At 31.0% G+C, this 12,695-nt stretch overlaps 1 protein-coding gene and 2 long non-coding RNA genes across 3 annotated transcripts in view; 2 read left to right on the forward strand and 1 right to left on the reverse strand.

The window, feature by feature from the left end:
* Positions 1-335: 335 nt before the first annotated feature.
* The window catches only part of LOC145738161 (ribonuclease P protein subunit p40-like), a 58,330-nt gene continuing 45,970 nt past the window's right edge, over positions 336-12,695 (reverse strand). Inside the window, exon 6 of the mRNA XM_081993026.1 lies at positions 336-541. Coding sequence (XP_081849152.1) covers positions 352-541 — 190 coding nt within the window. The 3' untranslated portion in view covers positions 336-351. The remainder of the gene's footprint in view (positions 542-12,695) is intronic.
* LOC145738337 (uncharacterized) lies at positions 6,562-9,573 on the forward strand. The gene is made up of 2 exons (XR_014180720.1): positions 6,562-6,622; positions 9,368-9,573. It is a non-coding gene; the product is annotated as an uncharacterized LOC145738337 (long non-coding RNA).
* LOC145738174 (uncharacterized) lies at positions 11,706-12,093 on the forward strand. The gene is made up of 2 exons (XR_014180624.1): positions 11,706-11,873; positions 11,933-12,093. It is a non-coding gene; the product is annotated as an uncharacterized LOC145738174 (long non-coding RNA).

A 12,695-nucleotide genomic window follows, 5' to 3' on the forward strand; every position in this document is an offset into this window, starting at 1 on the left:
AATTTGCATCATTGTCAAGAGAAAAAATTCGTTCTTCTTGACAATTTGTCGGATTCACTTAAATTGTGCAGGAAAACGTAAAAATCCTGATGACACTATAGTTTCTGTTATTGATTTTCTTCAAGACAAAATTGATTTTTCTTGACAATTTGAGGGTTGAATTTTCAACTTGTCCATCAAATTAACGTAAAACTATTGTTTTAACACCTGCTACCAATTATGCGTCTAATTACTACTATAATTATTTTCGGTATCATTTTCAGGAAAAATAAACGAATTTTTTGACAAATTGCATTTTTTTCGCCATTTTGTCAAGAAAATTAAAATAAAAAAAATTTCTTTTTGTAAGTTTTATTTCAACCGTTTAACCGAACAGCGCAATTTACACAAAAAACACTGATCGTTTTGAAAAATGTACAAATTTCCGTTGTCGCCATTTGTCAAGAAGTTTTGCTCGTCGCGGCCTTCCACGATCGGCGCATCGCTAAATCCTTGAGTGTAGGCAACCGTCCACGCTTTTCTTTCCTTTTTGCCATACTCTCTGGAAAACATTGTTTTTTCTTGGCAATTTTCGCGAATTACGGCGCCTCCGCCAAATTGTCAAGAAACAGAAAATTTCATTTTTCATCAGTGATAATTTTCAAAAATAAATTGATTTTTTCTTGACAATTTTGACGAATTACGGTGCATCCGCCAAACTGTCAAGAAAACGGACATTTTTTAAAATTTCTTTTCGGTGTTAATTTTCAAAAATAAATTGATTTTTCTTGACAATTTTGACGAATTACGCCGCCTCCGCCAAATTGTCAAGAAAACGTTAAATTTGTTTTCAATGTCAATTTCGAAAATAAATTGATTTTTTTTGACAGTTTCCTCGAGTTACGGCGTCTCCAACAATTTGTCAAGAAAATGTTCATTTTTTTAAATTTGTTTTTAATGTTAATTTTCAAAAATAAAATGTTTTTTTTGTTAGTTTTCTCGAATTACGGTGCATCCGCCAAACTGTCAAGAAAACGTATATTTTTTTAAAATTTCTTTTCAATGTCAATTTTCAAAAATAAATTGATTTTTCTTGACAGTTTCCTCGAGTTACGGCGCCTCCGCCAAATTGTCAAGAAAACGTTAATTTTTTTTAAATTTGTTTTCAATGTTAATTTTCAAAAATAAAATGATTTTTCTTGACAATTTTGACGAATTACGCCGCCTCCGCCAAATTACCAAGAAACCGTTAATTTTTTTTTTAATTTGTTTTCAATGTTAATTTTTAGAAACAGAAAATTTAATTTTTTATTTTCAGTGTTAACTTTCAAAAATAAATTGGTTTTTCTCGACAATTTTGATGAATTGCGTAAAAATGTATCTAGTATGTACATGTACTTGATTTAGCGTTTTTTTAAAGTTAATTTTGCTGTGGGATGATTAATCATAGGTTATATGTTGTTGTTAGCAAGTATTTGCGATGGGAGTAACAATATGATATAAATATATGATCATAGTTGCAGCGGTCAGATTTTAGCATTTTGCATTGTTTTGTAATATCCCTAGTGCATTTAATTTTTTCGGAAAAACGAGTTTCTAAGCTATTTGTTAAAACAAATTACTTAGAAACGAGTATTCCAATTTTTCCACAGGAAAAATTAGATGCACGAGGGATATTTGGTAAGATTATTTCCTGAGTTAAATAAACATTTTATTATAATTAAAAATTTACATTTGTTATACTAATTCTTGATAGCGATTGGTCAAAATTGATAGGAAGGAAATAGTCATAGGTTATATCCCGAGACGTTCAAGTTTTATCGGGTAAACTGTGCATAGGTGATTTTTTGTAAAATTTTGCTTGGAAAATGATTGAGACTAAATAATTCGACGATTTTTTCCAAAGAATTATTTAGTCGAAACCATTTGCCTAAAAGAAAAATTTTGCAAAAAACCTACCAATGCACATTTTACGTGATAAAACGTGAACGCCGAGGGGTATATGTCAAGATTACTTCCTGAAAACTCACATTTTAGTTTATTAACAAGAAAACACCTTAGTTAGAACACAAATACTAAACCAAAACAGCAGACGACAGATTTTCGTTCAGCCATGTATATTTTTGTTTACATTTCCGTTTGACAATCAGACGTCATAATATTTTAATTTATGTAATTTTTTAATGGAAACTACGTTATAGTGATTTATTAATTGTGAATATTGAAGAAAATAGCTTAAATTTTATATGTGTCTAAATCCCGTTTCGTTTAATATTGTACCGTCGTACTCCTTAATGACACACTTCTTGAACAACACCGTATATTGTTTACAAAACAATAAACTGACACTGACACTTAACCTCGCTATCTGACAACTTCAACTTCACTACAACCATCAATTCAACAACTAACTAACCAGGCCTGGTTCAGCTGCTTATATAGGCTTCCATGGTTTCTAGAAAGTTCCCAAATATTCATGAAATTGACTTTCTCCCTCACACTCATTAAGCTATAACATAAATCTCTCTCTATATAAGCAACGGAGCCAGGATTTTCTAGAACACAGACAAAAGAATGTAGAACGTAAACAAAGCAACGTAACATACAGGGGTAACAACAAATAACTAAAGAAATCCTAACTAATAATCAAAAGTTCGCTTCGCAACAATATCAAATGTTCTTCAAAAAAACGTATTCGAAAAAGGTAGGTGGTGTTTAATCACTGTTAAATTTTAGCAGCCAGGGATTTAATCAGTATAAAACGGTTTCCATTGGTGGAACTAGAAAGGTTCATTGAATTTTATTGGCTGCTAGTACAATGATATATCATGATCAACGAAAGATACCGCAATGCTGTTAAAGCTGTGAAAGCATACCCTGGAGCGGACGTCTTCTCCGACCACAATCCAATAATCGCTAAGGTTACACTTAAACTCAAGAACATTAAAAGACATCAAAGAACCCCCAGAATGGAAACAAGGAAACTTAAAGACCCAGTTGTAAAACAAACCCTCCAACAAAAAGTACACAAAAACCTTGACAAACTGAACATAAACAATGAAGACGTCGATGAACAATGGAAGGCATTAAAACAATGTATCCTGGATCCAAGCAAAGAGATACTAAAAGAGCCCCTGAAGAAAAAAGAAAAATGGATGAATGACCAAATACTAAGTATGATGGAACAGCGAAGACAGTTTAAGAATACAGATGAACATACATACAGAAAGCTTAATTATGAGATCAGGAAAAAGATTAGAGAGGCTAAAGAAACATATTTCGAAGAGAAATGCAAAGAGATCGAAGATCTCCAAAACAGGTATGACCTATTCAATCTCCATAAAAAGGTCAAGGAAATGACAGGAATACAACACCATAACCCTACTAATGCACTCTTGGACAGAAACGGAAACACCATAACACAGACAGATGGAAAGAATATATTGAGGAACTGTTCGATGATGAAAAGGAAAAGAAACAACATACAGATTGCATACCCAATGAAACGGGCCCGGATATCACAAAAGAAGAAATAGTATATGCCTTAAAAACAGCAAAAGAAGGAAAAAGCCCAGGCCCTGACGAACTTCCTATTGAGCTACTGAAAATTATAGAGACAGAATACATAGACATCTTGGTGAAACTGTTTAATCAAATATACAAGTCAGGTGTTATTCCTGAAGAATGGTTAGTGTCGACCTTTATTTGCCTGCCCAAAAAAGTGAATGCTAGGGAATGCAGCGACCACCGCACCATTAGTCTGATGTCTCATACACTAAAATTATTCTTAAAAATCATCCATAATCGCATATATCAAAAACTGGACATGGATATAGGGGAAACACAATTTGGCTTTCGGAAAGGTCTGGGCACGCGAGAGGCCCTTTTCGCACTCAATGTACTGATTCAGAGATGTCTGGATGTGAATCAGGATATGTACATTTGTTTTATAGACTACAACAAAGCGTTTGATAGAGTCCGCCACAAACAACTAATGGAAGTCCTCAAAGCAAAACAAATAGACTACAATGACCTAAGAATTATATCAAATCTATATTATGAACAACGAGCAAAGGTACGCATTAACGGACACATGTCAGAAGAAATCGAAATTAAGCGAGGCGTAAGACAGGGATGCATACTATCACCGCTACTCTTCAACGCGTACTCCGAAGAGATCCTGAAAAAAGCACTGGAGGAAGAGACAGCAGGAATAAAAATAAACGGAATACCGGTAAACAACATTAGATATGCAGATGACACCATAATTATAGCGGAAAATATCGACGATCTTCAGAGACTAATGAACCGAATAGCCGAGTGTGGTCAAGAATATGGACTAACAATGAATGCTAAGAAAACAAAATTTATGAGAATATCAAAAACACAGAGATATAACGAGCAGCTGACAATTAACGGCACTAAGATCGAACAAGTAGATAAATACAAATACCTGGGTACACTAATTGACTCCACAAATGACTACTCTAGAGAGATTAGAGCAAGAATAGAAATAGCACGAGCAAATTTTAACAAATTAAAAAGAGTACTCTGCACAAGAGATCTGAAGTTAAACCTAAGAGTCAGACTATTGAAGTGCTATGTCTTCTCAACCTTACTTTACGGAATGGAAGCCTGGACCCTGAATGCGGCAACTATCAGAAAACTTGAATCATTCGAGAGGTGGACGTATAGAAGAATTTTGAAGATACCCTGGACAGAACATGTTACAAACAACGAGGTAATGAGGAGGATAAACAAACAAATGGAAATCATAGAAACTATTAAAACCAGAAAGCTACAATATCTTGGACATATCACACGTGGGACAAAATACGCCAGACTTCAACTTATAATGCAAGGAAAAATCCTTGGGAAAAGAAGTATAGGAAGAAGGAAAAAGTCGTGGCTGCGCAATCTGAGAGAGTGGTACGGCTGCACATCGATCGATCTTTTTAGAGCGGCCGCTTCAAAAGTCCGAATAGCTGTGATGATTACCAACCTCCGTCGCGGAGATGGTACATGAAGAAGAAGAAGAAGTACAATGAGGGAAATAATCATTTATAAAGTTCTTTTAAGAGCTATTGTTTCTACGCTTTTAACATTCTGTAAGTACTTTCATAATATTATTATTAATATTTTTATTTTTTTTATGTCGGCTGTCACGATCTAACCAAAATTGGCACAATTACTAACCTGTTTTGAAAAAAAAGTGGGAGTGTCTATTATGGTTTTTATTTAGCCCTTTGGTTTTTCCTAAATTCGGAATTACTTACTATTACAGTATTTTTTTAGAAAATGTCTGGAAAAATTCTCTACAGACAAGCCCAGCAGTTAATTTTTAACCTTTGTGAATATTTTGAATTGGAAAAAACCAATAGAGGACCTTTAGAAGCTTTATCATCTGTTCAGGAAGAAAATAAGACATTTTAAGACCTTACATATTCTTACTGATGTATTTTTTTTTGATACTACAAGGTTGCAGCTGCTTTGAAAATTTCCCGCAAAACTGTTTATTCGATTCGGGAAAAGCAAGCAAGTAATCTTATGATTTCCTCAACTAGAAAACCTAAATCGAGACGTTATCGACGGGTCAAGACCACTGATTTATCTAAAAGCATTAAAATGAATGTTCGAAATACATTATATGATATGTACAACGATAGTATGTTAATAATAGTAAAATATATCTACTTTTGTAAGAAACATCTATTAACATTTCATTGTTTAAAGAGACTGAGATTTTTGGATTGCATTATAGATTTTTCATAAAAATTTCTTCAAACATATTAATAATAAAGTCATAGAAAAAATAAAATAAGCGTCTAAAATGTTTCACAAATTCAAAAGTTTTATAGACCTCTAAATGCTATTAAGAATCTTGTAATAAACGCCAGATAGAAACCTCTTACCTACCCATATCCGTTTAAAATTGCCACTTCCGTCACTTTCCGTTTAAAGAAGCCTCTTCTAGGACCATTTTAAAAGTTAAGCCATCTTAAAAATTACAGATATCTACAAGTGTTTTAAACCAATGTGTTTTTTTAGAATTGTATTAATTTGCCAGTGGGTATACTTAGTCACTAGGATCATTTCGAAAGTTCCATAGACCTCTAAGTCAGAGATCTTAAATGTTGCAGAAAGCTCTAGAATGTTTTGGCACGCTATAGAAGCTTCTTCAAAGATCTGGACGGTTTTGGAACGTTGCAAAAGACTTTAGAACATCCTGACTAGTTCTAGAAGCTTCATCAAAGATCTGGTAGGTTTTGAAATGTTGCGGAATGCTCTAAAACGTTCTGGCACGCTATAGAAGCTTCATCAAAAATCTGGAAGATTACTTGATTTGATTTTTTACTGGATTTTTTCTCTGTAGTAGAACTCTATCCGAAGCGAGCCATAACCAGAATAATACGAACAAAAATCAAAATCAACAGCAAAATTTATCCGATTTTTTTATCCACTTGCAAACTCTCTTCCTTTCTTATTAGCCGATAGCAAACCGTGTTTTGATGACGTATACCAGGTGTCCCAGAGCACTCTGGACATAGGATCATCATCTGTTGCTTTATCATCTGTTCAGGGTGATGGTGTGGCGCGGTTTTTACCGTTCCAAGGCCGTCGTGGATCTGTTGCGGCTGGTTCGGTGAGTTTGTATTGTCAAGAAAAACGGTTTTTTCGTCGGAAAAAAACGGAAAAATCGTTTTTCTTGACAACTTGGCAAACAAAATTTAAATATGATACTTTTCTTGACAATTTGGTGAAGGAGCCATTGTTTCATTAAAATGACTAGAAAAATCATTTTTTCTTGACAATTTGGTGGAGGAACCATATTTTCATTAAAATGTCAAGAAAAATCGTTTTTCTTGACAACTTGGCAAACAAAATTTAAATATGATATTTTTCTTGGCAATTTGGTGGAGGATCCATATTTTCATTGAAATGTCAAGAAAAATCGTTTTTTTTTTTGGCAACTTGGCAAACAAAATTTAAATATGATACTTTTCTTGACAATTTGGTGTAGGAGCCATTGTTTCATTAAAATGACAAGAAAAATCATTTTTTCTCGACAATTTGGTGGAGGAACCATATTTTCATTAAAATGTCAAGAAAAATCATGTTTCTTGACAACTTGGCAAACAAAATTTAAATATGATTTTTTTTTTGACAATTTGGTGGAGGAGCCATTGTTTCATTAAAATGTTAAAAAAAACATTTTTTTCTTGACCACTTGGCAAACAAAATTAAATATTTTTCTTGACAATTTGGTGGAGGAGCCATATTTTTATTAAAACGTCAAAAAAAATGATATTTTTCTTCACAATTTGATGAAGAGCCATTTTTTCATTACAATGTCAAGAAAAATCGTTTTTTTTTTTGACAATTTGGCAAAAAGAAATAAATTGTGATATTTTTCTTGACAATTTGTCAAAAATAAATTAAATGTTATATTTTCTTGACAGTTTGGTGGAGGATCTATATTTTCATTAAAATGTCAAGAAAAACTATTTTTCTTGACAATTTGGTGGAGGAGTCATTGTTTCATTAAAATGTCAAGCAAAATCATTTTTTCTTGACAATTTGGTGGAGGAGCTATTGTTTCATTAAAATGTCAAGCAAAATCATTTTTTCTTGACAATTTGGTGGAGGAGCCATATTTTCATTAAAATGTCAAGAAAAATCGTTTTTCTTGACAACTTGGCAATCAAAATTTAAATATGATATTTTTCTTGGCAATTTGGTGGAGGATCCATATTTTTATTAAAATGTCAAGAAAAATCGTTTTTTTTTTGGCAACTTGGCAAACAAAATTTAAATATGATATTTTTCTTGACAATTTGGTGGAGGAGCCATATTTCTATTAAAACGTCAAAAAAAAAAAATGTGATATTTTTCTTGACAATTTGATGAGGGCGCCATTTTTCCTTTAAAATGTCAAGAAAAATCTTTTTTTTTTGACAATTTGGCAAAAAAATTGTATAATGTATTTTTCTTGACAGTTTGGTGGAGAAGTTATATTTACTTAAAATGTCAAAAAAAAATCGTGTATTTTGACAATTTGGCAAAAAAATAAATTATATTTTTCTTGACAGTTTTATGGGGGAGTCATATTTTTATAAAAATGTCAAGAAAAATGATTTTTTTTTTGACAATTTGTCAAAAATAAATTGAATATTATATTTTCTTGACAGTTTGGTGGAGGAGCCATATTTACATTAAAATGTCAAGAAAAATCGTTTTTCTTGGCAACTTGACAAAAAAAAATGCAAATATTATATTTTTCTTGACAGTTTGGTCGAGAAACTATATTAAAATGTCAAGGAAATTAGTTTTTCTTGACAATTTAGCAAAAAAAATAATTAATTATTAAAAATATAATATTTTCTTGGCAGTTTGGTGGAGGAGCCATATTTTCATTAAAATGTCAAGAAAAATCGTTTTTCTTGGCAAATTGACAAAAAAAAATGTAAATATAATATTTTTCTTGACGGTTTGGTGGAGAAACTATATTTCATTAAAATGTCAAGGAAATTAGTTTTTCTTGACAATTTAGCAAAAAAAAAATTAATTATTAAAAATATTATATTTTTCTTGACAGTTTTGTGGAGAAACTATATTTCATTAAAATGTCAACAAAAATAGTTTTTCTTGATAATTTGTCTTAAAAAAATTAATTAGTAAAAATATTATATTTTTCTTTGACAATTTGGTGGAGGAGCCATATTTTCATTACAATGTCAAGAGAATTTTTTTTTTTTTTTTTTTTTTTTTTAATTTGATGGGAATTGTTTTTTTAAGTTATTTTTATAAATAAATAATTTTTTTCTTGACAATTTTAATGAATTACGATTCCTCCGCCAAATTGACAAGAAAATTTTAATATTTTCCTTTCACTGGTTTCTAGTACTAATTTTAGGAAAAAAAATTGATTTTTCTTAACAGTTAAGTGAAATTAAGGCTCCTCCGCCAAACTATCAAGAAAAATTTATTTTTTCTCCATAATTAGTTCTAAAAACAAGTGAAAGGAAAAAATAAATTTTTCTAGATAGTTTGGCGGAGGAGCCTTAATTTCACTAAACTGTCAAGAAAAATCAATTTTTTTCTTAAAATTGGTACTAAAAACAAGTGAAAGGAAAATATTAAAATTTTCTTGACAATTTGGCGGAGGAGTCGTAATTCATTAAAATTGTCAAGAAAAAATTTATTTATTTATAAAAACAAACTTAAAAAAAATTCCCATTAATTTGGTGGATGCGTCGTAATTCGCCAAAATTGTCAAGAAAAATCAATTTATTTTTAAAATGAACACGAGTTATCGTTTTCTTGACAATGTGACGGAGGCATCGTAATTTGAGGAAATTTGTCAAGAAAAAAAAACAATGTTTTCTAGAGAGTACGGCAAGGAGGAAGGAAAAGCGTGGACGGTTGCCTACATTCAAGGATTTACCGATGCGCCGATCGTGGAAGGCCGCGACGAGCAAAACTTCTTGACAAATGGCGACAACGGAAATTTGTACATTTTTCAAAACGATCAGTGTTTTTTGTGTAAATTGCGCTGTTCGGTTAAACGGTTGAAATAAAACTTACAAAAAGAAATTTTTTTTATTTTAATTTTCTTGACAAAATGGCGAAAAAAATGCAATTTGTCAAAAAATTCGTTTATTTTTCCTGAAAATGATACCGAAAATAATTATAGTAGTAATTAGACGCATAATTGGTAGCAGGTGTTAAAACAATAGTTTTACGTTAATTTGATGGACAAGTTGAAAATTCAACCCTCAAATTGTCAAGAAAAATCAATTTTGTCTTGAAGAAAATCAATAACAAAAACTAGTGTCATCAGGATTTTTACGTTTTTCTGGACAATTTTAGTGAATTCGACAAAAAATATTTTGCAAATCTTCTAGGTGGCGCATCCACCGAGTTGTCAAGAAAAAATAGTTTTTGGTTTATACTTGTCAAGAATGAAATACTGTTCAAGAAAAATCGAGTTTCCGTTTTCGTCTCGATTCGTTCGGATTTTTTTTAACAGTTTGATGAAAGAGCGATATTTTTCTAAACTGTCAAGAAAAATCAATTTTTTCCTTAAAATTAGTACTAAAAACGAGTGAAAAGGAAATATTTTAAATTTTTCTTGACAGAATGCTGGAAGAGCTGTATTTCACCAAACTGTCAAGAAAATCATTTTTTTTTAGATAATTAGTACTATAGACAAGTGTAAGGAAACTATTAAATTATTCTTGACAATTTGGCGGAGGCGTTGTAATTTGTTAAAATTGTCAAGAAAAATAAATATATTTTAAAAATAAGACCGAAAATAAATGAAATAAAATAAACTATCCAGATTTTAAACGAGCCATATTTTACTAAATTGTCAAGAAAAATAAATGTTTTCCCGATAATTAGTGCTAAAAACAAGTGAAAGAAAAAGGTTATATTTTTCTTGACAGTTCGGTGGAGAAGCTTTATTTATTTAAAATGTCAAGAAAAATTGTTTTTTTTTTTGACAATTTGTCAAATAAATTAAATATTATATTTTTCTTGACAATTTGGTGAAGGAGTCATGTTTTCATTAAAACGTTAAAAAGTAAATATGATATTTTTCTTGGCAATTTGATGGAAGAGCCATTTTTTCATTAAAATGTCAAGAAAAATCGTTTTTTTTGACAATTTGGCAATCCAATAATCGGTATCGGAATAGACGGTACGCATCGTAGGAATCGGATTTTTTTGTGTACTGCGTTCACTATCACGGATTATCGGTTATCGATAATTGGCATCAGTATTTTAAAAACAATAAAACAACAAAAAAAAAAAATGCTTCTAGATATTTTGATTGACGTACTATTAAAATTATATTGACTTTCGCACATTCTAGCAAGTGTCTTCTTTCATATGCCGTTTAAAAAACAGCAATATCTAGCCTAGTTTTTTTTTAATTTGGGTTAAAAGATTGTCATAAAATGCATTGAATCTCCCATAAGAAGTTTTGCTTTACCGATGCCCTTAATACTAAATTTATAAACTTGCTGGTGCTGGCTCAGCTTCTCGGTTATGCGAAGCTTCACTCAGCTACTATGCGTCCATAACTTATAGTAGATTGTAGATTTTTTTTCGTTAATACTTTAAAGTTCAGTGTGTTTGTGCATGTTTACAGTTTTTTTGAGTTTGGTATTTGGTTGGCCATAAAATGTCTACTAAGTAGTAGTAGTTGTTTATTATTGCATGTTTTGTGACTGTGTTTTTAAAATGACTTCTCGAAAAACTTAAAACGGATTTTCAAAAAATCGCGCGTTTGTTTAGTCAATCGGGGCATAATTTATAAGTGTAGACAGATTTTTTTTATCTAACTTTGTATCTTATATCCTGAAACGTTCAAGTTCATCGGTAAATTTTGAAGAGATGTACAGCTTTTTGGACAATCTTGATTTAAAGAGATGATAGATAAACAACAGATGATAAATTTTAATCATTTTAATATAAATAAGTCAGCTATTTAAACACCCGTTACCTTTTTCCCACTGCCACCCTACTAGAGCACTTTAACTAAGACTATTTTTTTTTTCTTTTTGTAAATAAATTGTAAATAATTAGAAATAAGTTAACTTGTACACTATAACTATAAAAAATCCCACTGTAAACATAGGCAGAAAGACCAAGTGGTCGATACGCTTTTTTCTATTGAAAATAAAGATTAGATAAATAAGTAATAGTAGTATCAATAATTGTAATTCTTATATGAAACTGATAAAACAAAAACAGCCACCTATTTAAGCGAATTACATTTGTCAGATTTTAATTGTTTGGCAGTATCGTCGCAATGATGCCACTCCTTCAGTACTTGTGGTCTTACGTTAATCGTGTGCTATCTATTATTGACATCCAAATCGACTTTGGTAAGTACAATATAAGTTGCCAAATAAAAGTCTAATTCTAAAAAAGTGTAATTTTTTAGATTGTGCACCAGATGCTCATTACAGTGCCACAATTTTACGTATTTCTCTAAGATTATCGTCAAGATTTCGAATGAATTCGTAGGGATGTTCAGCACTGTATAACTAAAAATGTGTTATTAATTTAAAACAAATATGTTTTTATAAATTATTAATGTTTTGATTTGTTGTTACCACTAATTCTGTTGCTTTTAGAGGCAATTTGGTTTTTTGGAAATACGTTCGTACCGGTCGATTTTTATTTTTGTATGCGTTTTTTTATGGTAAATGCATGGCTACAATTACCGGCCAATGTTTTTTTTCCTACTTAGAATTTGATGCACAATTCAAAAATAAAATTAAAAATAGGTAATTCTATTTGAAAAAATGAAATTGATGGTAGTAACTTATTTTTGGGCCGCCCGGTATACACGAATTTAACATAAAAAAACCGTTGATCATCATCAGGGGTTTCCAAACTTTTTTGTCTCGTAGACCGCTTTATAAATTTTGCTGATTTTGGTGGAACCCCTGAAGCTACATTTATACCATATTCTCAAAACTTAACAAAAAAATTTGAAGATTAGGTGTCTATGGAATTTTGTGTTGCGGCTTAAAGTTTAAACAACGATTAACAGTTTTCGAAAAAAAAAAATGTGAAAATTAATTGATTGCGCTTTGAATGGATGTTAAGAAAGTAAAGTAGAAGATCATTGAAAAAAGTGATTCCATCCAACTTCACTGCTATTCACAGCACAAGAAACCAATAGAATTCCATTTATAAAT

Source organism: Ips typographus, linkage group LG15, assembly GCF_016097725.1.
Source record: "Ips typographus isolate SLU linkage group LG15, UJ_Ityp_2.0, whole genome shotgun sequence".
NCBI lineage: Eukaryota > Metazoa > Arthropoda > Insecta > Coleoptera > Curculionidae > Ips > Ips typographus.